Source organism: Rhinatrema bivittatum, chromosome 6 (assembly GCF_901001135.1).
Source record: "Rhinatrema bivittatum chromosome 6, aRhiBiv1.1, whole genome shotgun sequence".
NCBI lineage: Eukaryota > Metazoa > Chordata > Amphibia > Gymnophiona > Rhinatrematidae > Rhinatrema > Rhinatrema bivittatum.
In genome coordinates, this window is record NC_042620.1 from 333,184,256 (window position 1) to 333,209,235 (window position 24,980).

Below are 24,980 nucleotides of genomic sequence, written 5' to 3' on the forward strand. Positions count from 1 at the left end.
TCAGATTGCACTAAATAATCATTAAAAACCCTAAATCCATCTCCTGCTGATCTGAACAGGGCTGGAATGCTGCCCCCTTTCCGGGCAACAGAAGAGATATCAGATGAATATCATAATTGCCATCTATTTGCGTCTTCCAGAAGTGCAACTCGTTTCCTAATAGAAGGGACCCAGAATACAGAAATACTCTTGCACTGCATCTCATCTGTATACCATGGTCAGCTATGGTTTCCAAGGACCAGATTTTTTTTTTTTCCAATATCTCTTTATTAAGGAACACAAATCAGAACATTTCCTAAGTGGGAGCCTTGCGGTTACCTCCATCTCTGCACAAACCAAAAGTCTTCCAGCCTCTACTGTACTGGAAACTCTGAACTTAATGAACCTTTTTTGTGAAAACAGCATGGGAAAGTCCATATTAAAAACATGCCAGGCCACCTGGAAAAAAACTCAACAGCACATCATCAAATGCATAAGGCACCTCCAGCTGCACTAGCACTCAAAAAAGAAAGTCATCTAACGTCCGCACTCCAATAATCCATTCGAATTACTAAAGTGACATGGAAGTCATTTTAGATGCACAGAAAGAAAAGGTCAACAAACAAGCTGTAGGTGAAGCCTTTTTATTGAGGGTAGAAGTCTCAACAGCTAGTTGAGAGTGTCCAATAAAAATGCTTCACTTGTTTAAGGATTGTCAACTATTCTGCACATCCCACACTATCACAGGCAGCTCAGAAAGTGCTTGCACACTCTCCTTTCTACAGTGAAAAGCAGCCCTAATGCAGGCTTGGCAAGGCTCCGGGTCGGCCAGCTCTGGCTCCAATGGTTTAGTTCCCATTTCCAGGCCAAGAGACCCTCACAGCTGCAGCTCCAGACTCTGCTCCTGGAAGCCACCGTTCCAGCTTTGAACGGCTGCACCAACCTCTGGCTCCTGAGCCACGGGTGAAAAAGAAAATGTTAGAAAGCACTGTAGTAAGCATAATGACATTTTCTAACTGAGGCTACCGGATAATATTCCAAGATAACTATGCATTTTAGTGAAAAAGATTACGCCTAAAAGCTATTTATTAAACCCAAATTGTTTTATATCTAGCAAGTCGGCAACTATGGCATAATGGCTGTGGCTGGGAAAGGGATATATTTCTCTTTTAAACAACTGGCTGTCATAGAAACTGCATTTGTATGACATTAATTGCATACTACAACTAAAAAAGCTTCTGAAACAAAGATTTGTTTCCATTTTTTTCGTCCAATATCCCCCGATTTATTTCATACTCAAAGAGAGGTTATGGTTTTTCAAAAGGATATTCTCAGTCTTGTTCTGCAATCAGTAATTAATTCTACAATCAGCTCAAAGCAAGAACAGGAAGGCATCAAAAAGATAACACGAATAAAAACCTTCTTTCCCAAATAGATGGAATGAGGTCTGATTGTTTTACGAAATGAGTTACACGCTGCAGTTTGTTACTTCCTGTAAACTATCCAGATTTAAAGTCAACAGAGAACGGAGCAGCTCTAGAATCCCAGCTCCAGCTCCCAGCTCCGGAGCCCCAGCCATTCCCAATCAAACACCCAAAGGAATAAGTGGGAAGTCAAATACAATTTAATGTGCTGCTGAGAAGGCAATGCTTCAGCAGGAACTACCCAGCATTAGCTCCTCCGTTGTTTACCCTCACTAGCACAATTATCCAACCTACATCTCAACTTCCTTGTTTCTCAGTTCTAGTCCTGCCCTGACTGGCAGCTGGCTGCACTATGATTTAGAGTTATTTAGGAAGCACTCTCACAACTTTCACTTCCTATATAACCCATGCACAATTTGTAAAACTCATAATGAAAAAGGGGAAATTAAAACACACTTTTCTAACCAGCAAATGAGTTGAAAATGCTGGTTATGCTTCTGCTTTCAATATAAGCACATCCAGTTCCCATCTATACCAGTGACAGATGTTCCTGCTGAAAACCCAGCCAGTTTGCTCAGGTTCAATCTTCTCGTCTTGCAGGGTAGACGGAAGGGACTTCGCCTTCCCCTCACTGAGGGGCCTTTCCTGAAGAAATCGAAGCAAAGGTCTCCAACAACTCTACCCCCTTTCACTGCTGAAAGGAATGCACAGTGCAGTCGCAATGGTGTCAGCGGGTTTGACGCTTAATTTTACCGGCGTCTGTTCTCAAGCCCGCTGACAGCCACGGGTTCGGAAAACGGACATCAGCAAAATTGAGCGTCCATCTTCCAACCCGTGAGCCGTGGGAAGATTAAAAAATTTTTTTTTTTTTTTTTTTTTTTTTTACTTTTGAGGCCTCCGACTTAATATCGCCATGATATTAAGTCGGAGGGCGTACAGAAAAGCCGTTTTTTCGGCTTTTCTGTGCACTTTCCTGGTGCCCAGAGAAATTAGCGCCTACCTTTGGGCAGGCGTTAATTTCTGAAAGTAAAATATGCGGCTTGGCTGCACATTTCACTTTCTGTATCGTGCAGGAATAACTAATAGTGTCTGCAACATGCATTTGCATGTTGCAGACACTATTAGTTTCGGGGGCGGGGTTGGCCTCGTGTTTTCGACGCGCTATTACCCCTTACTGTATAAGGGGTAAAAATAGCGTGTCGAAAACGTGCGGCCAAATGCGAAGCCGCACATTTTCATTTCGGCTGGCACCGGAGCGCACTTTACTGTATCGGCCCAATAGTGATCGGAGTACAACTGAATGGCTCAGATGGAGGAAGGAAAAGCATCAAATATCTTAGTTGGTTGTTGGCTAAGATGTGGATTCGGTACAGTGCAACTGACAAATAATAAAAACGGGCACCCAGAAATACACGTTGCGAGTCTAACCGTAATAATGTAACTACAACTGCATACATACATAGAACTAAAATATGAGAAATAAACTGACATACTGAGGCCATTACTCAGTAGGCCGTTTAGTGGACAAGTTATTCGGCTAAAGCTGTCCAGATAGTTTCTCCTGTATATGCAGCGGGATAAACGCCCCACTGAACATACTTGCTTCAATGTATCTAACTAACCGGCTCTGTTTGAACATAGACTTTTATGCTTTCAAGTTAGCCGGCCTTGTGTGGCTGGATAACTTGCTTCTTATCTGGACATCTTCAAAAGATATCCGGGGAAGTTTCTCTGCCACTTGCATTCAAACACAACCCGATGCAGAATCATGATTTTCCCACATATTTTGTGATTGATCATCTCAAAAAAGGAACTGCCGGGTTGGGGGAGAGGTGTTCCATCGAGATTTAAAGCTAAGACGGTTGGATTTTTCGTTGAAAAAGTTTTGAGCCTATGAGTCTGAACTCTACAATCGAGTGGTCTGTGTTTTTCAAGTAGAAGATGTGGGTCAGGACAGAGCGTTCTTATTTCTCAGATTCCTTGTGCATAGGGTTGTACATAAATGCAAGAGGACCATTCGGACTGGTTGTTTATTGAAGGAAGGAAGGGAGCAATCTCATTGGTTGTATGACCTTTAAATCCAAGTCCTTTACCTGCGCATGTGTGAGCGTCTTTTTAATAGAATACATTGAGAGCAGTGTCCTCATGCTGAAACGCTAGATGTGTCATGGTCTACATTATGAGTGCTTAAAAAGAAAGTAACTTACATATAAATATTGTGAAAGAAATGAGAGGATATGAAAGCTACCTTTTAATTGTATTGCAGCTTTGTGCGAAACACTGGCTAGCATCGGCTCCAGTTTGTTTGCAATTTCATCTCAGATGCAGGGTAGTAGCAGCCTCTGCTCCATGCAGACCACCCATGTATATAGGCTATATCCATGTATATAGGCTATATGCCATTTCTATATACCCACATCTAATATTTAATTTTAATTTTATTCATATGTTACAATGTTCCTTATATTTATTGTTTAATCAACTGTTCGCTTGTTACAATGTAAAATAGGGCAGTTCCGGCTCTATTCAACCTGTTTTCTGGAAACCGATGTGATATCTCGATCGAATGTCGGTATACAAAAGAAATAAATAAATAAATAAAATAAAATAAATAAATAAGTCCTCTGTTAAGGGTAGTAGAGGCTACCGTTCTGTGCAGACCACTTCCAAACCCTCTGTTAAGGGTAGCAGCAGCCTCCGCTCCATGCAGACCACCCCAAGCCCTCTAAGGGTAACAGCGGCTGCCGCTCCATGCAGACCACCCCCAAGCCCTCTGTTAAGGGTAGCAGCAGCCTCCACTCGATGCAGACCACCCCAAGCCCTCTAAGGGTAACAGCGGCTGCCGCTCCATGCAGACCACCCCCAAGCCCTCTGTTAAGGGTAGTAGAGGCTACCGTTCTGTGCAGACCACTTCCAAACCCTCTGTTAAGGGTAGCAGCAGCCTCTGCTCCGTGCAGACCACTCCCAAGCCCTCTGTTAAGGATAGCAGCAGCCTCTGCTCCATGCAGACCACCCCCAAGCCCTCTGTTAAGGGTAGTAGCAGCTGCCACTCTGTGCAGGCCTCCTCCATGCTGTAATGTAAATTTTAGATATAAAAGGAAAAAGTTACCCCATTTTTTTTCATTTCCATTCTCTAGCCAGCAGGGATCCTCGTTTTACCCCATACCCTTCTAAATTCCTTAACCATTCTGGTCTTCACTTTATTAAAATCTACCCCAATATGAATAAAGCTCTACTGAGATTATAGGAGATAGTCTCTCGATGAAGCCTCTCTTCTCGATAGCTTTGAAACACTTTGTAAATTTCAACAATTCCTAATTTATCCCAAGCAAACAGTGGAATGCCTTGTCAACTTCCAACTAGGAGGGGTGATCCGGTAATTGCAGCTCTGCATGAAGAAATCCTGTGATGCGAGTGAAGTCTCGTCTGCTATCTGCTCTCCATGTGACTACAGGTAAGTGATTTTTATCCTTGGGTCGCAGTTCACCGACTGTAATTTGCTACTAAAAACATTTTTCTCTCTTCCCCTCTCCCTCCCTCCTGGTAGATGCTTTCATGTAATCCTGATGCCAGAAATGTGTTGCCAGGACATCCACACCCATACAAATTAAATTAAAAAGAAATCACCAAATGGACTGTAGTAACTAGAACGTGTGTTCCAGTAATGGCCTCCTCAATACTGTAAAACTTAAAAAAAAAAAAAATATTAAACAGCTATCCAAACAAATACATTTTTTAAATAGTCTCAACAGGACCAACTAAGAGTCAGATTAGCAAATGTCCACATTTCTGCCCGAATAAATGCCTACACCCAGCACGAAGCACATGCTGGATGCTCTAGGACAGCTCCCAAGTTCATGAGCGTCATCAACAACGGACAAATTACTGGAGCTGTAATGTTTCCATAACGCCTCACAAAACACTTGTATAGTCCAGGGTTCATGTTCATTTCAAAATTGTATTTAGAAAAAGAAAAAAAAGCACAGGTATGTACAAATATATATATATATATATATATACACACACACACACACACACACCTGGTAAAACATTCACTGATGGAGATTTGGCCCCCTACACGTTTCCTACTCCCGCTTTCCCTGTCGTCCAGGTCCTGTTACATGGGCAGGTGACCAGTGCTCATGCCCACACTGCTGGACTCCAGTACTGAGCTCTGAGGTTAGTGTGCATACAAATACAGATCTATCTAGAGACAGCGAGAGAGAACGATGGCAGTGGGGAGTACCAAAGGCCTGTGGGTGGCCATTGCTGTTAGCATTTTTCCTCTAGTGCTTCCCCATCAGTCCCAAAGGAAAGAGAAGACGCCAGATCTGGCCCCAGCTGTGAATCAAACCCCCGCAGTCCTTTACCTGTCAGACAGTAGCTTTTGGTTTTTAAATAAGCAGTTATTACAACACCACCTGGCTACACCGTCATATATTTTACAAAGGCGACTAACGGTTATTTCTTTTAAGATGAAGTCTCTCTTTGAAAGGGAATGAAAGAAAAGATTGGGGGTGAGGTCTCTACTTCCCTTATTAAATCATGGCCTCCACTCACCCAATTAACGCTGCTTAAAAAAAAAAAAAAAAAAAAGTCAAATGATGATCAGGGGAATGACCCAACCAAAGTTAGAAAAGAGGGCCAGAGAAATAAATCCCTCCAGCTATTTTCTCAGATCCCATTCAATTAAAATACGGCCCCCACCCCCACCCCCCACACACACAATCAGGTCTTCCATTCCCTTGGTCAGCCAACCCTGGGGATGCTATGCACACATCCCCAGGGCTGGCTGACCAAGGGAGGGTGGGGGGAGTCGCAGTCCTTGTGCAATAGTGACATCTAGTGGTCAGAGCCCTGGAGCATGGCCCTCAGTCAAGGGCTGTTGTTGCAATGACTGGGCTAGGTGATCTGGGAGAGGATGTAAAATAGGGGGAAAATCCCTGGGGAGTTGGGAATGAAGGCTCACGACACCATAGCTCAACCGAGCTGGAACCCAAATAAGCAGAAAAACTGTTCACGTGGTTCTTCATTAATTTGCTACCACTTGTCTTCCTACGCACTGCAAAGCTAATTTTTCAGTGAATAGGAGAAACCAGTGGTTTGCAATGGCCTCTGTTGACCCAAGAAGGTATGAACCATGCTTATTTTTCCTAATACACTGATCTTTTTTTCTCGCTTTGTAATGAATGTACATTCTGCTTTTCTGTATTTGCATTCTGAGCCCGCTCTTCACCCTACAACACGCACTGTGCAGGTTCTTCCGTCCATCTTTTTCCAGAGGATCTGCTCAGACGACAGCTGCTTTCAAAGGCAATTACAACGTCAAAAAGCTGTAAAGAAACGGGTCTTTTTCAGCAGCTAGCAGAGGCTATTCACGCCGTGGTCAAGCTAGACATATTAAACAGCATGCTCCGAGAGATAAAAATCTCACCGATGCATGGCCATGTTCAGTTTCCTCCTGCCGTAGGGTCAGGTGCCAGAAATGCTACTAGGCAATCACCTAAAATACTTGCAACTACCTTCTAATGTTTTATAGGAAACTCAGCTTACCACACGTCACTAAGAGGCCAGCATTTGAGTGCCACCAAAAGATGGAATAATAAAAAGAGATTCCCTTCTTTTCCTTCAGTCTCGAGAGTCTTCTCAGCCTTAGTAACTCCAGAGGCCCACATGCATATGGCAGTCTCTCTTCCAATGATTGCAACAGAAAAAGGGACACAGCTGTGTCAGTCTCTTCTCTTATTTTTCCAAGGCCTTTGTGGCGTTTAGGAGTCCAGTGACTGGAACTTCGAGCAGAATACTATGGCCAGAATTTTGGTAGCGGCCAAATCAAGGCTCCCCGAGTTTCCCTCCCTTCTCCTTGCCTTTCTATACTCCCAAGTAGGGAACTCCGATCCTCTCAAAATGTCCCTTCTCTCTGTCCCCCATCTCTGTTCTGCCAAACTGACCTGCACAAGATGTCAGGCATTCAGCTGCTCGGCACCTGAAAGCTTGAAGGAGATACTGCAACCACTTTGCCTCACTCTCCGGAAAAGAGCAAAGGCATAGCTGTTAAATCAGGCCTTCCCCGACACAGCTCGTTAGAGAAGAAATGGCCACTACAACTGGATGTTTTCTTCAATGATAACTGCACAGGACCCTGCAACTAAGGCTTTTGTATCTGTAAACTTAATTCTGATTTGACTGCCATCCACCTTACGGCCATTTTTGGAAAAAGGCAGAATATTAAATGTTTCTAAATAAATAAATATTAAAGCCATGCGCCGTAAGGTCTGATTGGTTTTTTGCCAGAGGCTGGCACTCCATATAGGATGCCTGAGAATCCATACAGCGCACAAGCCCAGACTATCGGAAGCAAGGTAAAGATAGTGGGAATTGAGCCCACTCTCACGAGTTTGCAGCCCCAGGTCGCACAGGTGGAAACTCTCAGCCTCCTGCCTTGTCGTCAGGGCCTGCACCAGTCCTTGAAAACCGCTCTCTTTCAGGGAACATCTTTAATATCCCAGTTAAAGCCAAGGTGAAGAACCTGGGAGTTGTTTGTGACTGCCATTTACATTTTTCTCCCCATATGCGTACATGTCTGAAAACAGGGTTCTACAAGTTGCGCACTTTGTGCCACGTAAGGTAGATCCTAGACAAAAATGGTGTCCATAGTTTAGTACAGTCTTTTGTACTATCATCGATCGGCTATTGTAATGCTCTTTTGTTGATCTCCCTGCCTCCAGGCTCCATGCACTGCAAATCCTACACAATTCCGCTGCCGGGCTGGTAATGAGAGGGCCTCCTTGGGATCACAATAGTCCCCCCTTCTGTACAGCTTGCACTGGTTACCTTCCAAGCAGCGTACCCAATTTAAAGGTCCTGTACTGATAGAAACATAGAAACATAGAAAATGACGGCAGAAGAAGACCAATCGGTCCATCCAGTCTGCCCAGCAAGCTTCACACTTCTTTTTTCTCTCATACTTATCCTGTTTCTCTTGGCTCCTAGTAACCCTTTTGGTTCTATTTCCCTTCCACCCCCACCATTAATGTAGAGAGCAGTGATGGAGCTGCTTCCAAGTGAAATATTAAGTTTGATTAGTTGGGTAAGCGGCAGCATAGCTCTCTGCCGTTGAAGCAGAGAGCAATGCTGGATATGCTTGAAGTATTCGTTTTTCTTCTCCCCTGCCGTTGAAGCAGAGAGCTATGTTGGATATGCGTGACGTATCAGTTTTTCTTCTCCCCTGCCGTTGAAGCAGAGAGCTATGCTGGATATGCGTGAAGTATCAGTTTTTCTTCTCCCCTGCCGTTGAAGCAGAGAGCTATGCTGGATATGCGTGAAGTATCAGTTTTTCTTCTCCTCTGCCGTTGAAGCAGAGAGCTATGCTGGATATGCATGAAGTATTAGTTTTTCTTCTCCCCTGCCGTTGAAGCAGAGAGCTATGCTGGATATGCATTGAAAGTGAAGTATGCCTTGAAAGTCACATTAACTATCATCTAATATTGAAATGCCTAATTGGTAATTGAATAAGCCTAATAATTGGTAATACCTATAGCCCATGAACCCATCCCTGTTTTTTTGTTGTTTTTTTTCTTTTTTTAATTTGGAGATGGCAGCCCTCCATCCTTCCGCTCCGTGAAGGTGGAACACCAACCACTGGCATCCCGCTCCGTGAATGCCTCTGTGGCTGATATTCAAAGTGATCAAACTGGACAGACCCTTTCATCTAGCAGTTATTGACAGTTATCTTGAAATTCACACTGTTGAAGCTTTCAGATTAAAGAAAACCATTCTTTTTGCAGGCCCAGTAACGTGGAGTGTGCTACCACCCGCAATACGGGCCATCATTGATAGAAAGGCTTTCAGGAAACAGGCGAAGGCCCATCTTTTCCAGGAAGCTTTTAGTGATTCTTTTTTTTTTTTTAATATAATTATATCTTGATTGAATTTCTTATTTAATTACAATAAAATAGAGAAAATGCAATTGTTGTAAAACATAAATGATTACAAGGAACAATCTTTGCTGGCAAAACAAAATACAGCAATCGGATGCCCTATAGTCTTAGGGAGTTATTTCCATGCAATAACAAAAGTTATCGATAAGAAAGGAAAAAGTACCTAGGATCTATCTAAATTCTTATAGACCTTCCCCTCAGCTATCTCCATCACAGAAAGCAAACCCTAATCTGCTGAACCTCTCTCAGCAATTCAAATGTAAAGGATCAGTAAACACAAATTTATTAGAGTCAAAGTGATGAAAGTTTCCTTGACAAGGAGAAAAGGATGCTCCCAGGGCAAGAACCTTATTTTTTAAGGAAAGGAAAGGTCTCCTACATACGTGCACAGAACGGGAGACATCAGGGAATATTAATCTCTTTTGCACCCACAAAAGGAGGTAGCCTTATTTTTCAGGTATTTATAAAACACCAAATCTTTGTCCCACTCTGCACAAAAAGAAACAATTCAAGTAGCCCTATTACTTATTAAGTCTACCGATTCCTCCAGAAATGTTGAGAGGTCAGGGCTTTCTGATATGAAAGGCTGATTAATCTGATCTAATCCTTTTCTCTTAGACAAATAAAATATTTCAGAAATATAAAGGTATATCAACCTCTGAAAATGACAAAACTTCCTGCAAATATTTTTTTTAAACATTTCGGTTACAGATAATCTAGTTTATGGAAAATTGATTAAACGCAAGTTTTTCTAAAGCCTCAATCTCATTATGTAATAGCCAACTATGCTTAATATGTGCAGGTTCTGCATTTAACAAAAACAGGAATTTGTAGATTTAAAGTAGATGATGTTTTTTCCAGCTCTTGTCATTTCTTTTCTTGTGCAAGGATAGAAGATTTAATCTCAGTCATAAAAGATCTAAACCGAGAAATAGAATGAGTCACATCATTATCCAATTTCATAATCAATTTCCATAAATCGGCAAGTGTAACATTAGATGGCTCTTTACCTATATCCAGAGATGATACCTTCAATTTAACCTTAGGATCCTCGATACCAGATTTATCAAAGCATTGCAGAATCAAGTGCCTGTTGATCAGAGCTTGGAACATCCCCCATAATAGTTCTCACAATTCGGGGAAGTTCCATCCTCTCATCCTGTAATGGAGGAACTGATCGTTGGAGAGGAAGTCTATTATCAGCTCCCTCAGAGGAGCTTCCACCACTGGTGGACAACTCATCCATCCGAAGAAGAAGGTTGTCCATCGGGCCTCGAAAAACTGCTGGAGCTGGAGATGCTGTTAATATTTTTTTATTTCCTTTTCTTTCCCATTGAGACAAGCCGCGCGCCGACGGCTCACGCTGTGGGCCTCGAGATTTTATTGGGTCGAAGGGCCCTTTCAGATGACATCAGCAATAATGTTGGTGAGAGGGTGGAGCGTTGCCACGGTTGACAAGGGCAATCGAAGGAAGCTCACATTGGCCCCATATTTTGCTCCCAGGTACCTCCTAGAAGAAACTCCCAGCTTTTGGTGATTCTGTCAGCAGTTGAATATTAGTGCAAGATGTTTCCTCTTGGGAAGCAGAAATGTATATATATATATATATATAGAGAGAGAGAGAGAGATATTTTATAGGTTTTATTATTATTATTATTATTATGTTTTTACTATTTGTTGTATTCTTGTATGTTGTAATCCGCTTAGCCCAACTGATTCATTATAAGCGGGCTATGTTTTTAAATAAATGTGAATATAGTGTTCATATCTCAGTGCCACTGAGGAGTATGGATAACACAGGCTTTATAGACGCTACTCTTAGTTTAAGTTCGCTGTTCTTCCAGACTTTTAGTAAGCCAAGACAGACTGTTACAACCAAGAAACCCCTCTTCTCAAGTCACTGATTTGACTCCCCATCCACATAAAATTCAAAGTCTGCTGTTTCTCACTTGCTGCATCTGACAGCCTGGAATAGTCTCCCTGAATGGCACAGTTATGCTCCATTTCTTACCAGATTCAAATCCCGCTTAAAGACTCATTTTTATTTTCTGCTTTCAAAATTTCAACCTTAACTCTGCCTGCTTATGGCCTTTGGACTTCAACCATTTCAAGGTAACCCAACACCTCTGGGCTTGTAAGCTCCATGGAGTTAGGGACTGTCTATTAAATCCATTTTTACAGTGCTGCATAAACCTTGTATTGCTCTATAAATGATTATTAATACTGGATCCTAGTTATGTGAACTTATCAATGACCTCCGATGTGTGTGGTAGTTGATATTGATGGGGGGGGGGGGGGGGCGGGATTGTTGTCATCTCTTCCCATCATATTTTTCCTTAGACTGATATTGAGCCCGGGTAACAAGATATCCGCCACCCATGAAGCACGCTAAAGAGCTCTCTCAGTCTTTTATTTTCCTGTGAGTTATATTTCCTTTAGTAATGCCTCAAGAGAGAATTTTGTTTCTTCTCCCTTATCTGATGACCACCAGCCGTGGATTGCAAGCTTTTTTGCAGCTTCATCAACAACGCATTCAGAAGTGGGAGCCACTGCAACTGCCGATGTAAAGCCGACATCAGCGTTGCTGGCCGATGGATCCATCACTGAGCCCCGGCGCACCTACAACACCTTCTCCACCATTTGTCACTTTATCGTTTGGGCAAAAGACCCAACCTCATCATCTTGACCAGAGTTGTGTGCTGAAGTCGGTGAAAGATCTCGAGCTTGAAGACTCTGGAGGAGGAAGGGTGGTGCCTCCAGCTACGATGCCTGAGAGCCCTGGCCGGGCCTCAGGCCTAGCTGACTCAGTCAACCCCTCTAGAGTAGGAGAACGTGTTATCTTCCCGGGAGCAGGAGATGTGGACTTGAAGGTACATTCACTTTCTAGAATATCCCTGATAAAACCCCCCTGTATTTACATTGGATTCATTGTGGAGTGCTCTGGTCTCTTTGGAGTTGGCGATATCTACCTTAACCAATATATCCTTGGATACTAATCAACGGATTTCAACTACGGATAAGACTGTTAATAATTTTGGTTAGAAAATGGAACAGATTGATACTCGTTTAACAACTGTGGAGAGTTTACAACATGGTTTAGTTCAATCTGAACTGGTCCATACAAAAAAGCTGGAAAATATTTTGAAAATTTTAAACCTCTGAGAACTTAATTTTCTTTATATCAAAATGATTCCACCTATTGTTTTATTCAAGTCCTATCTAACTCAGGTACTGGAATTCTTTTCGGATAATGTGCCGGTTATCTCCAAAATTTATTATTTACCTTTAAATGAGCGGAATCAAGGGTTATCTGGTGATCAACAATATGAGTTGTCTTTAAATCTGTCTGATTTTTTGGAATTGTCTTTAAATACTGTGGTAACTAAACGTGCTACTCTGCTAGTTTCATTTATCTTTATTTCTAATAAAAATGCTGCATTAAGTTTTTTTCTGCGAAACTGTTCTTCCCTATTTCATGGTCAAAAAATATGGATTTATCCCAACTTAAAAAACAAACAAACCGGAAACCGACCCAATACTGCAGTAGCAACCTAAAGACAAGAGGACCGGTGAACACAAGGAATTCTTTCTTCTGCACAAAACATCATAAAAAGCCCAATTCAGGCCGAGTTTCACTCATTTGAGCTGCTTCAGGGGCTATCAGAACAAAACAAATATAATCTCATATAAAAACATATACACCATACATACATAATTAAATCATATGAAATAATATAAAATCATATAAAAATATTCAAAAACATTATTCACAATAAACGAAAACTGTGACAACATTCAGTGGCCAAGAATTGGAAGAATAGATCCATATTAAAGATGGTCTAATCTGATAAATTAATTAAAATAGTAACAAGATGTGACATCCTTCCTTAATAGGAAAAACTTATATCTGTGTGTATAATTATATATATGCCTATTTATTAATTTAAATGAATTGGTGCAATCTATTGATTTAAAAAAAAAGAGAAAATACCTATTACAGTTGATGCCGGTGGTTGCCTGCATACAGCAGTTCAGCTTTCCTGAGTATGCTAAAAATATATACAAAGTAAGTTGAAAAACATATAGATTACCCAAAAGAAAACTAATTTTAAAGATATTCAAAAATTACACATAGATGTCTGGCTAAAAACTTATTCTGGCAATATACAATGAGAGTTTTAGCAAGACGTCGATGTGTAATTTTTGAATATCTTTAAAATTAGTTTTCTTTTGGGTAATCGATATTATGTTTTTCTACTTACTTTGTATATATTTTTAGCATACTCAGGAAAGCTTAACTGCTGTATGCAGGCAACCATCAGCATCAACTGTAATAGGTATTTTCTCTTTTTTTTTTTTTTTTAAATTAATAGACAGCACCAACTCATTTAATTTAATATATAGGCATATATATATATAATTATACACACAGATATAAGTTTTTCCTATTAAGGAAGGATGTCACATCTTGTTACTATTTTAATTAATTTATTAGATTAGACCATCTTTAATATGGATCTATTCTTCCAATTCTTGTTCACTGAATGTTGTCACAGTTTTCGTTTATTGTGTATATTGTTTGTGAATATTTTTATTTGATTTTATATTATTTCATATGATTTAATTATATATGTATGGTGTATATGTTTTTAGATGAGATTATATTTGTTTTGTTCTGATAGCCCCTGAAGCAGCTCAAATGAGCGAAACTCGGCCTGAGTCGGGCTTTTTATGATGTTTTGTGCAGAATAAAGAATTCCTGGTGTTCACCGGTCGTCTTGTCTTTTTATCCCAACTTAGCAAGGGCCACTCAGCAATGTAGGAAAACGTTTCTTGATATGAGAATGGAGGTTTTGTCACGAGGAGCTAAATTTATGTTGAGATATCCATGTAAATGTTTGGTTCATTATTTAGATTCTAAATATGTGTTTTTTGAGCCGACACAATTGCGAGCATTCCTGAAGAAATACATTTATCAGGGTTAGGTGCTAGAATTATTTGGTGGAGTATTCCCGGGATATTTTTTTTTTTCCTTTTACATTGTACCTGTTTGGATTACACTTGTTCCCCCCTCCCCCCTATTTCCTTTAAATGGAGATTTCATGTCTGATAATGTTACACTTGATTTGTGATAACTTGTGATTTGATTATGTTTATTTTTACATGATAGTCGCCTCATTTTTGTACAAGAGGATTCTTGTGATTTTTGTGAAAATTTATAAAAATAAATTTAAAAAAAAAAAGACTAATATTGAGCCCAAAGTCCTGAAAGAGTTTAGGGCTGTGAGAGATACTGTGAAGCGGACAGCTAGACACCGTTCTAAGGACTTCTGGCTGCAGCCGTGTAAAAGCCTTCAGATCTCTGCAGAGACTGGTAATAACAGTGGTATATACGATGGTATTAAAAAGGCAACCGGAACAATGCAGAATATTTCCTTTTTTCTTATGTATAAACACGTCTTTTCCCCTTTTCTGCTGGATTCCTCTTACTGAGGGCTTCGGGGTGAGTGAGCAGTGATCTTGTTCTTGGAGTATATTTTGTATTTCTTTTACTTCTGTATGTATTACCCTATTTTTTTGTTGCAAGCTGTTGCTCGTAATATTTTTGCAAAATATAAAACACTGGATGCAGAATACCCATGACCATATTTACAAGCTGACAGCAAAATGCATGTTAATCGATGACCTAATACAGCCAAACATAAGTAATTATAAAATATCATGTAAAGGGGGATGGACTGCAGGGCTCCATCACTGCAGTGGGAACGGATATAAAACCATGTGGCACAGAAAGGAGTCGGCAAGTACTTTTGCACGTTTCGCTTACAATGCAAATAAACCAACAGCATTGCACATTCACAATTCCCAATCAGTGATACAAACTCAAACAGGTCCGCCTTTTCCTTTCTACTCATGGGCAATCCTCTACAATCTGGAGCCTGCCCTGCTCTCCCCCCCCCCCTCAGCCTCCACTGTATCTCAGAGGGCAGAGGGGGGCAGCCTGTACCCAGAATGAAGATGTTCTGGGGTCCCTGGGTCTATACCCTGCCACGCCCACCAGGGACGAACGATCCTGCTGCCACATTCCAGCTCTCTTTCCAAATGAGCTGGGTCAAAAAAGAAATTGTTGGCTCCGAACCAGAGAGGCAAGGAATTATAGGGTTACTAATGTGCGTTAACACTAACGCTATAGGTTATAGTGCACCATGCTGCTGAAAATGGGATAGAGATGCCAAAAAGATTTAGACGGCTCTAAGGGCTGGCCTTGAAACTTGGGTCCGCTGCCGTTTTACGCGCTAAGCCACAAAATGGCTCAGATGAAGCCAGGCTTACTTCACAGGCCCAGTGGGTCCTCAGGGCTTTAAGGAGGAATCCTGGGGCCTTCCCAGTGTTCCGAGCAAGTTGATGGACCTAAAGGATTTCCGTCTCCCCCAGTGCACCTAACACCCCTGGCCTGGATTGAGCCGTGCCCCAAACAGCGGGTGCCTAAGCTGAAACCAGAGTTATATATTCGGCACACCTGCAATGTTTAACTCGGGTCCTTTCTGTACAACAAACCATTACGGAGACGTCAATACAGGAGCTCCAAGCTGACCACGGCACACTGTACAGAGGGGGGGGGGAGGGGGGTAAAAAGGTTCCAAGTCATTTTCACGGGTAAGACGGTGACATGGGGTTTTGCGTGCCCAGTATGTGAGCACAAGAATGCATGTACTTTCACCTGCCATCAGCAGAGGCATTCCTAGGGGTGGGGCCAGGGAAGGGTTTGCTTTTTCAAAGCATACGCATATTTTTTCTTGGAAAAATTCCCCACACAAATTAGCACTTGTAAATGTGCGTAGGCAGTTTTGGTGGGATAACTTAGAAAGGGACCATACCCTCTTACATTCCCTTTGAAAACTGGGTAAATGACTCACTTTATGCAGACAAGTCACAAAATTACCCCCTTAAAAAGTTTTGGGTTTTTTTTTTTCCAATGCATTGTGAATGACTCTAAAGGTCATTTATTAATCCCTTCTGAGTTTCAACTGTAGAGCTAGATTCATCAAAAAAATGCTACGTTCATAGCAAATAAATGTGGCCGCGTTACAAAAAGCGGCATGGCTAGGCAAATTTGCAGCCTGCCACGTTGCATGAGAAAATTAAGTCACACGGCCTTGCGGCATCACGTGCCCCAATTTCCCCCTAGCGCCCAGAAGAAAGGTCTAAGTATTTCCAGCGATATTTCCTGCACTAAGGTGCATGCAGCTCTATCAGCCCCGGATTTCCCTTAACCCCGCCCAGACTCCTCCCACTTTACTAGAAAACTAAAATTTGCATACGCAATTTGCGATGCGGTGTTTATTGCACACGATAATGCCATAACACTACCCACCAGTGCTGAACACCTTGTAACATTTAACATCCAAGGTAGAAAAGAAAAAAAAATTGAAAAAACTGCCTTTGAAACTGAGAAGAGAATACTGTGGGGAAAGCCATGATTGTGAGACCCGCCCCCTCCCCCGACGTCATAGCAATCAGAACCGGACCATTGAAAGGCGCCAAGCCAGCGTGCGCCGCACGCCAAAGGGGCGCAACAAAGGGGCACTCCCCTTTGTTCACCCCTTCGTGCAAACCTTAGTGTTAACCATTCCCTTGTTAACAATTTCCATGTTTATTATTGCTCAATGTATTGACAAAGGAAAAGCTTGATTTTCTGCATTTTTTGTTGAAATGTAAACCGATGTGATATGTAAAATCGAACACCAGTATATAATAAATAAATAAATAAATAAAATAACGTATGCAATAACGGCCTATCACAAACTGATGAATGACCCCCCCCCCCCACCCCCGTAGTTTGCTAGAAGACAAAAGGTAACAGTCCTGCCCACAGATTTTAACGATCCCTCCATGGTCTCTGGACGAAGAGGAATCTGCAGCTAAGGAGAAAGAGCAGCTATAGCAGGAAGATTGCCGTCCACAGCCACCAGACCAGAAACATAATTCGATCACCACCAAAACCCAAGAATTGTCCTTGTTATTGTCTCGATTATGTAATTCTTTCCTTTTATCACTTTACATTACTTTAGCAAGACCTGTTCAAAGTGTCATGCCAATAAAGTTTCTTTTGTCTGAATCAAGGCGCACAAGATGACTGCCGGATAAAAGACAAACGACCCAACACTGCTGGTTTGGAACAGCTCCTAATTTCTCTAAAGTGTTTAAATGACACTTTGAAGGGAGAAGGATGTCCATCTGTCTTCGGACCCCTCACACTAGTACCCAGGATGTAGACGCGATGCCAAGAACCCTGCTCAAGCTCTCCGCTCTGGAGCAGTGCGTCACGTTTCGAGAAGAGACGTTCCTGTTGGAAAGCAAGCCTGCCCTGCCAAGCTGAGCGTGAAAACATTCAGCGCAACGTCTTTGTGCCTGGATTGCGAGAGAAGGATCTTCTGGCGATTCCAGCCAAACTCATTCAACAACCTGCACTGAAGCATTGGCCCCATATGCTAATGCACAGCAAGTCAAAGCCTCAGCTTAATCATTTAATGATATGAAAGCAGTACTCCAACCTCAAATCATCTCTTTTACAAATAATCTTGCAGTTGCCGGATTTCATTTGATTTTCTTAGGAAAAAATAATGTATTGCATGGTCAGGTGTTGCACAGTTACTGCTTAAAAAAAAAAAAAAAAAAAGCTGTCAGGGTTCAAGCAGCTGCCGATCCCAACCGTGGCCAGTTCCCGGTTTCCAGCATCACGCATCAACGTGCCGTAGTTGCTGACATGGAGCCAGATTCATTAAGGCTCTTCTCCCATTTTGTGTCTATGAGAACCTTAATAAACCAGATACATGGTGTGCTACCCTTTAGCTGTCATAGGATACGGTTTTTTGTTTTTTTTAACATGGCTATTTTGTAATTGTGCAACATGTTGCATATCTAAAAAGATTACTATGTGATTTTTTTTCCCCTAAGGATACCGTAGCCTTTTATAGAGTATCCATGGCACCAGACTGTATTAAACAGCATTTTAATAGCCTTTAAAAGGGAGAAAAAAAGATGAAAGAACTAAAATTTTCAAAACTGTCTGGAACTGACCTACAAGTCTATTAATTGGTCTAGCTGAGACCATAGAAACAGACAGACACAGAATGGGAGAAAAGCCTTGTAAACTTGTATGTTTCAAATTAAATCGGACTCTTATCCTAATGTCCGGGTAAAGCTGCTAATGTTTACACGATTCTAAGTCAAACCTGACATCTTAATGTTGTAAATATGCTTTTCCATCTATTAAAGGAATTATCCTGAATAAGAATGCTGAAGAGCTTGCTGCTAGCATTGCTCCACTGCACAGCATGCATCGCTGGTTCCCGTCTCCACAAGCACAGCAGCCCATGAAGTCACTGCAAGACTAAAACGTGCTTCTCTGCAACCAAGGAGCCCCGAGGTCACACCTTCCAGTCTTGGAAAGAGCACAGGACCTTCAGGATGCAACTTAAAAGGAAAGCAGATGGACGGATGTTTCCCTAACCCAACCTAATCATATATGGACCCAAAAAGCAAATCGGAAGCCGATCCAGTTGGCTGTGATACAGTAAAGACAATGAGAATCGGACGATCAGAAGAAGCCCTTTATTTCAATGCCCGACTCTGGCCGAGTTTCGCTCATAGAGCTGCCTCAGGGGCAATTCAATTAGCAGGACTTAAAATATGCCTGCAGGGCTGCTGTCACACTGTCACAATATCATTAGTGTCTGCAGAACACTCTGACATTCCTAGCAGAAGGAATGTCAGAGCGAAACTCGGCCAGAGTCGGGCATTGAAATAAAGGGCTTCTTCTGATCGTCCGATTCTCATTGTCTTTACTATATATATATATATGGTCAGTCATCAAAAGGCTCAGAAATAGACCAAGCAGGACACTTTCTATCCAGTCCGAGGAGGTGAACAGAACAGAGACAACCAAAGGTAGGTGCTTTCCACCCTCCTGAATGGTTCAGTGCTTTCTCCCAAGCAGTGCATTGCTCTAACTTTGGAATACTTACGTCGGCATTTTCAGAGCTTCTGACCAACCCACTGTGGAGTTTCTTGATAAAAGTATACTTAAACCAGAATATGGGGAGGTGTGGGTTTTTTTTTTCCTGTGAATTAATCAATGCAAAGGAGGGAACATGTACAACCTGTACTACAATTTAGCCATAACAAAAAAGGACAAACTTCCTGAGCTGCGTAAATATTTGGACATACTTGGTGCATGCCATGCTTTCGCAGTACAATACAACTGGGGGCTCGCTTTGGAAGCAGGGGGGAGGGCGGTACTGGATTTTGTTCCATCCAGATTTATGCCTGGGTGCAGTTTGGTTTTTGCTGAAGAGAAGTGCCTTTAACTTTCTGCAAACATTGCAGTAGAAACTCTTCAATATCAAGCTGGCCACCAAAACCAGCTAGATGCACACAGCGCCTGTGCTTACCTGCCTTGCTGCTTTAATGTAGGTTTTGGTGACAGCTGCTCTCTTTAAATTAGAAAAGGGCTCGCCAGCCTGCTTTGATCAAACTACCGATTCCAGTTTAATTTCACTGCAGTCTGCCAGGAGTGTAGGCTAAGAGGCAAGAGCCAGGCCGCCCTATCTGTATTGTGAGTACACCATTTGGCCTTGTTACATTTCTAATCAACAAATCTGTTTTGGTCTTATGTCTTGTTTTGACTTTTGAGATATTTTCTCAAAACAAATCTAACACAATTACTCTCGTGATAGAGCTGCAACTGGGCTGCTTCATGTGAGCTCCGAGTTCAAATGATGCACAAGGGTCAGAGGCACGTTAGAGCTAAGAACTCTTGTCCATGCATTCAATCTTTTTCTCGTCAATAATCAATGCACTACTGATGTAGTGGAAACCAGGCTAATACACTTTGCTCTGAACCTTCGGAGGTGCATACAAATTCTGTCCGAGGAAATCTGGTGAGCTGTTCAGTCAGCGCTGTGGTATTCCCTAGAAAAGAGGGTCCAGTCATTACAAATGGACATTTTGTGGGGTGAGGTCATACAGATGTGCTATTACAGTTTGTTATGTCCCCGATGGGGGCCCCGTGTTAGGATGTAAATAGTTGTAATATGCAGGGCCTGGCTTTTGGGGTTTGTTTTTTTTTGGTTCAGGCATCTGAAAGGGAATGAAATAAAAGATCTTTCAAAATTCGGCTCAGCTCTCCCTTATCCTCTGCAATTTGCCGGTGGATAAACAGCAAGGGCAAAAAAAAAAAAAAAAGCAGCCCTGTGCGTAAGACGACAGCGAACGTGAGCGGGATCTGAGAGCACAGGGGGCCGGGCGTGACCCGCACACGCTGGTCTGCTTTCAGCACTTTACTTCCCAACGCTATTCTAACTGTGCGTTTCTTTTCCCGCTGCGCGTTATCTCCGTTGAAACTGTAGGTCTGAAACTTCTTGCAATCTACCTTGCGGCCATTCTTGATAAAATATTTATACATAAGATATCCCTCATAAATATGCATGAGAGATTGGCATGCACACTGCTTCAATTGCATTCAAATCTAGCTCGTGCATATTCGTGCGGGACACCCTGAAAACCTGCCTCGTTTGCGGACCTGGAGGACTAGAAGTGAATAGTACTGATGAAACCCATGGAGCAACAGTATCAACCCCTCTTTTACATATCTTAGGCACTGTGATTACCGTCCTCACTTGCCATCATATTATTAAATCCTGAACAAGCACAATTACTTTCTACCATATGTAACGCTTTCACATTAACTGGAAACTATTTAGCTGAACCTGAGTCCTCCCTTGTGCATGCAGTAACCTAGAGATAAGAGCAGAAAAAGAACCACCAACCCAAGTTTGCCCAGCGATTTCTGTCCACACTGTGGAGCACGACCACTTGTATAAAAAAAAAAATAATAATAATAATCTCTCTCTCCTTACCCAGGACAGTTTTTCTCATCTTCATCCTTTGTAACTTTACCATCTTGGGCAGATGTGTACACATGATTCCCCCCCCCCCCCCTTAATTCACACATAGCCCCTCTCAGTTCCCCCGTGGCTAACCACAAAGCTTTGTAATAATCTAACACCCAGTCGCTTAAGCCCTCTGTGCAGCGTGCCAGGCAGACTCAGCGATGGGAGCGTGTGCTTGCAGCCTGCCAGACCCAGCCAGCCATTGGTTTAACTCCTGCACCGCAGCCGAATCCAAACAGCTGCAAACCCCAGCATGGCTTTGCCCAAACGTCCAGCCTCCTAGGTCCCCCCGGCGTAACCTGACAGACAGACCTGGCTGGGTTTCTGCTAGGACTTCTAATTATTACTGAGCCTGCAGCCTGCCAGACGCACCCGGCTGACAAGTCAGTTCTCTCATCCCAGCCTAACGGACAGGCTCAGCTGCGTGGCTACCTCTGTTTCTTCTAGGACGCCTAGCATGTCACGTCATTTATCTGAATTATTGCACAGGCCATGACAGAAAGACAAGATTGTGCTAGTTTGTGCGTCACTGGGAATAAATGGCAGGGGCAACGCGCAACAGCAGGGAGGAGGTCTCTACTGCTCGGATGAAACCAACTGGCTGCCGCAAGGTTGGGAAACTGCATGAATAAAATCTTGGCAACTGTCTGCTAAGAGTCGGTGCCTCACGTTTGCGTTACAAGATTCCACTGTCAAGAGTAGCAAAATTAGACTAAGCCCCCAAGCCTTGATGAACACGGAGGAGCTTTGCAACAGCTGAACTACAGGATTAGGCAAATCTTTTGTAGGCAGCCAAGCAAAGGATCAGTCACAAAAGACCTCCATGCCCCTTTTTTTCTTTAAACTCAAGTGGTCAGCTGTTATTGACATAGACTGCAAAAAACAAATCTGGACAAAAGGCTGAGCAGGGTAGAGAGACGTTATGTTAATTAATTGCACTGATCTTCTAAGCAAGTTTGGAACTTCCTAGATTTCCAATTCTTGGGGTGGAGAGATGCTACACACCAGCCGGAACAATCGAAGGGACTGATTTACGAAGGCCTTTCGTCCATTCTGGGACTCTTAGAAAAATACTTAGTAAATGAGTCCTTCCATTGGATGTCCTCTGGGGCAGGGAACTAGCTACCATACCTGAATATAACTCACCCTGGGCTCGGATGTAGAAAGGTGAGTAATTACATCTAAAATCCTCGCTCAGTGATCGTGCAAATCTAGTATTCTAGCACCATGCAGTTCTGCTGCCTGTCCAACCTGTGCAATTCAGGAGCAGGCAGAGATGCAGAGAGACTGGAGCTCGTCACTGCCCTATGCTGCGTCCAAGACGGATCGCTGGTTTAGGGGCTTTCAAATCAATCTGATCTCGTTTTTCCTTTCGGATCATCATTTGATAAACGTAGTGGTGACCCCTGTTCCGTATCAATCTGTGAGGCCTTTCTAGGTGGAGAACTCAGGCTGAGACAGACAGTATTGCAAGGTCAGTGCAAAATGAGTTACAAAGCAGAGGAGCAAAACAGCAGAGGAAAAGCATTTGGGTTTTACAAGCTTTACTGAAAGGTAGGAGACAGAAAAAGGCAAGAACCTTTGGAATGGACATTTAAGGTCCTTATGGAAACTGAACTTTTTCAAAACCATTACAGAATAAGAATCCGGATTTCAGGTTTTACCGGTCAATTCTCTGCTCTACTGTGTTCAGCATGAAACCGCTAGCATTTCCCGTTACTCAGAACCAGCGTCATCAGAAGCAAAGCTCTCTAGGAAACGTACTTTTAAACACACACACACGCTGGCAGGATAATGCGGAAATAGGATTGGTAAAACAAGACAAAAAAATGTTCAGAAAGGTAACTCACCAAACCGTGCGAGAGGGGAAAGGCGTGCTTTGTGAGGACGTCAAAGATATCTCTCCTACTGTGGCCCTCTTGTTTCAGGGCGAACCGCAAATTTCTCATATCCTACAGGAAAGAGAAGCGGAAACGTTGAGAAAGGAAAAGCCCAGCAGTACCACAGAAGGAATTCGACAGGCGGCAGGGCCCGAACGTAAGCCCGGTTTCAGGCCCCTGGGCTTGGAAGACTCCAGCAGCAGCGCCACCCCCTTCCAGTTCAAGTTCCTCAGTCCTGTGCGCCTTGTTCCTACTTTCGATGGAGTCAAGAAGCAGTTAAGTGACCTATCAATTACTCGCTGAGCCGGAGAGGATGGGGAAGAGCGAATCCTCTCACTGCTACCGGGGAAGCCGGTTTAAAGGCCATGCACGCTGCAATTGTACAAGACAGTATGAAGCCATGGGTTTTAGAAAATGTAAGAACATGTGCAGGATACGATTCCTGGCAATCATCCAGCGCCACTCGAGGAACGCGCAGACATTACGCCTGAATTCTTTTGTTCCATCAGATCACTTGGGGATTTATTTTTTTTTTTACCTAATACACCTATCGATAGGGTGACTTTCAAACTGCCCTGGGTTTCCCTTTGAAAATTCAAACCAGCTGGGGGGAAAGTGGGGGGTTACTTTACCTGCGTGAAAGCAAGGCAAGGATTTCAAAATGGAAACCCACCCCACCCCCACCCCAGTCCCTTCCCCTTTTCCCTGCAGATAAAAGTGCAGGCACAGTGAAGGGCGAGGCAATTTTCAGATGCCCTTTTCCCCCAGGGTAAACATTTGGGAAATCAGTCTCTAAATGACTTCTGCCTGCCGGCTCTGTTATAAGGTAAGCAGCTTGCCTGACTCTTGATGCATTGCAGATCATTCCCAAAATTCAGGAAAGGCGGCTGAAGTGTAACTTTGGTGGATGGCCGAGAGGTCCCGCAGAGTCGGAGGCTCCTCCCTTACTGCTGATCAGCAACGCTCTCTCTAAAATGAATAAATGCTCTTCTCCGACGTCTGCCGCCATCCTCCTGCCCCAAGTCATTCAGCGACATCAGGATCATTCCACAGAGGACGGCAGCCAGGAAAGGCACAATTCGCTAAATAAGTTTGCTAGAGGCACAGAACACTGAGAGCGGCTTTGAAAAGAAGGTCCAAAGTTATCAGCGGTAAAACTTGCACGGGCAGTGATAAAGGGAAGGGAGTGCAAGATGGATGCAGCCTGTAATTGTGCCTGGCAGGACCGCACAGAAAGAAGTTAGGTTTCTTATTTTATGCCTGAATGGTAACGGACCCCACACTGCCGCCACGGCACATCTCAGACTCAGCTGACTCATACTGTCAGTGGCAGGCTGCTATTTTTACCTCCTTATATCATGTCTCAAACAGATGCAAATATCCTTTTGCAAGATCCTTTCCTGGGGTCACGACTAAAAACTCTCTGCTGTGCTTCCTACCTCCGGGTAGGAAGCACACTGCGGAGCGCACTGTTAACCCGCGATTGGACACCCGTTTTCGACGCGCTAGCTTTACCCCTTATTCAGTTAAGGGGTAATAGCGCATCGAAAACGGGCGGCCAACCCCCCGAACCTAATAGCGCCCGGAACATGCAAATGCATGTTGATGGCCCTATTAGTTATTCCCGCGCGATTCAGAAAGCAAAATGTGCAGCCAAGCCACACATTTTACTTTCAGAAATTAACGCCTACCCAAAAGGTAGGCGCTAATTTCTCCGGGCACCGGGAAAGTGCACAGAAAAGCAGTAAAAACTGCTTTTCTGTACACCCTCCGGCTTAATATCATGGCGATATTAAGTCAGAG

General features: G+C 42.9%; 1 protein-coding gene across 1 annotated transcript in view; it reads right to left on the reverse strand.

Annotated features, from left to right (window-relative positions):
- Nucleotides 1–24,980, reverse strand: part of MTM1 (myotubularin 1) — a 148,121-nt gene that overhangs the window by 72,449 nt on the left and 50,692 nt on the right. Inside the window, exons 6-7 of the mRNA XM_029607737.1 lie at nucleotides 23,148–23,249; nucleotides 15,592–15,593 (exon numbers count right to left, since the gene is read on the reverse strand). Coding sequence (XP_029463597.1) covers nucleotides 15,592–15,593; nucleotides 23,148–23,249 — 104 coding nt within the window. The remainder of the gene's footprint in view (nucleotides 1–15,591; nucleotides 15,594–23,147; nucleotides 23,250–24,980) is intronic.